Below are 1,482 nucleotides of genomic sequence, written 5' to 3'. Positions count from 1 at the left end.
ATCCACTGAGCCAAACCGGTTTCGGCCACTGCTGTCTTTTTAAGAGCAGGAGTTTTAAATGTCGACGGTGGTGTAGCGGGGTGAGCCATTTAAATACCTAGTGGAAACGACTCCGGCTTGTTTGATGGCTGTTCCGTTTCTGGAGACTAATTCCGTGAAAACTGCTCTTCCAGCTGGTGGAGGTCAAGGGCCCCAACGACCGCCTTTCGCACAAGCAGATGGTCTGGCTGGACGAGCTGCAGAGGCTGGGGGCCGACGTCGAGGTCTGCCACGTCACGGCGGTCGGAGCCAAGAGCAGAGGCCTCCACTGAGCTGTGGGTGGGAGTCTCTGGTCACACGCGGGTCTGAGATTCTCAAAAGCATGAGTGGAATCAATTGCGTTTCCTTTTTATTTTGATGCCGTCAGCAATAAACCGGACGGTAAACTTGGTACTGGCTTGAGTACACACATTGATCCCGCACAGCAGGCCGTGAACTTTTGAAATGATGAAAACCTTAGTGGCCATTTTAGGATTGGAAACTTCTACATTGCAGAAAAAAAAAAGCCGAAAAAGAAACCACCACCAACAAATGAGCCCACTCACAGCTTTTATAGAAGCAGCCGGCACAGGGTTTCCTCTTTTATAACTACCCAAGAGCAGAAGCAGTGGAAATTGATTTCTTTAGCGATGAGAACACAGATTCTGAGAGCGTTCCTCAGTACATCGGCCAGTGCTCGCTCTTACTCATTGGCCCCACGTCGCCAAAGGACTGATCAGTCTTGATCAAGGGCAAGGGTCCCTTCCGTCCTTCCTGGGAGCATCCCTCGTGACCAGACGGGGGTCATTTTCTGTGCAGACAGAATCACAGAAGCCAGGCTGCTCAGCCACTGTGGGGAGCCGTAGGCTGGGGAAGGCAGGCCCAGGAGGCAGGGCTTGGGGTCCCGGTCCCCCCCAGAGTCGTCCTGGGACCGTAAGGGAATGTTCCTCCCAGCCTTTCCATTTATTAGAGGGAATGACATGGTCAGTACCTGCATGGCCTTCACTCAGCCAGCTCTGAAGTGACGTCAAAGGTGTCAGGGATCAGCCCTGGCCGGGTTGGCTCAGGGGATAGAGCGTCAGCCTGCGGACTGAAGGGTCCTAGGTTCGATTCCAGCTAAGGGCACATGGTCCCCAGTAGGGGGTGTGCAGGAGGCAGCCGATCAGTGATTCTCTCTCATCATTGGTGTTTCTCTCCTTCTCCCTTCCTCTCTGAAATCAAGCTTCTCAGGCCCAGAGCATGATTTTCCCAGGGGTCCTTCGTCACGTTTACAGGAACCAGATGAAAGCTAGGGGCCTTGCTGTGACATCCACCCTCCAGCACACACACACACACACACACACACACACACACACGCGTGCGCGCGCGCACAGACGGCTGGAAGGAAATGCCTTGGCTTCCGGAGCCACTGTTCTCAGAGATGACGTCACACTGAGGCCACGACCAGCAATTCTGTGTTTATTC

General features: G+C 53.8%; 1 protein-coding gene across 1 annotated transcript in view; it reads left to right on the top strand.

The window, feature by feature from the left end:
- FAN1 (FANCD2/FANCI-associated nuclease 1) overlaps window positions 1-311 on the top strand; it is a 34,390-nt gene extending 34,079 nt beyond the window's left edge. Inside the window, exon 14 of the mRNA XM_015569101.1 lies at window positions 174-311. Coding sequence (XP_015424587.1) covers window positions 174-311 — 138 coding nt within the window. The remainder of the gene's footprint in view (window positions 1-173) is intronic.
- The last annotated feature ends 1,171 nt before the right edge of the window (window positions 312-1,482 follow it).

Source organism: Myotis davidii, unplaced genomic scaffold (assembly GCF_000327345.1).
Source record: "Myotis davidii unplaced genomic scaffold, ASM32734v1 scaffold164, whole genome shotgun sequence".
Classification (NCBI taxonomy): Eukaryota; Metazoa; Chordata; class Mammalia; order Chiroptera; family Vespertilionidae; genus Myotis; species Myotis davidii.
The sequence above is the reverse complement of the archived record's forward strand: the minus strand, read 5'-3'. Positions and strand labels throughout refer to the sequence as shown.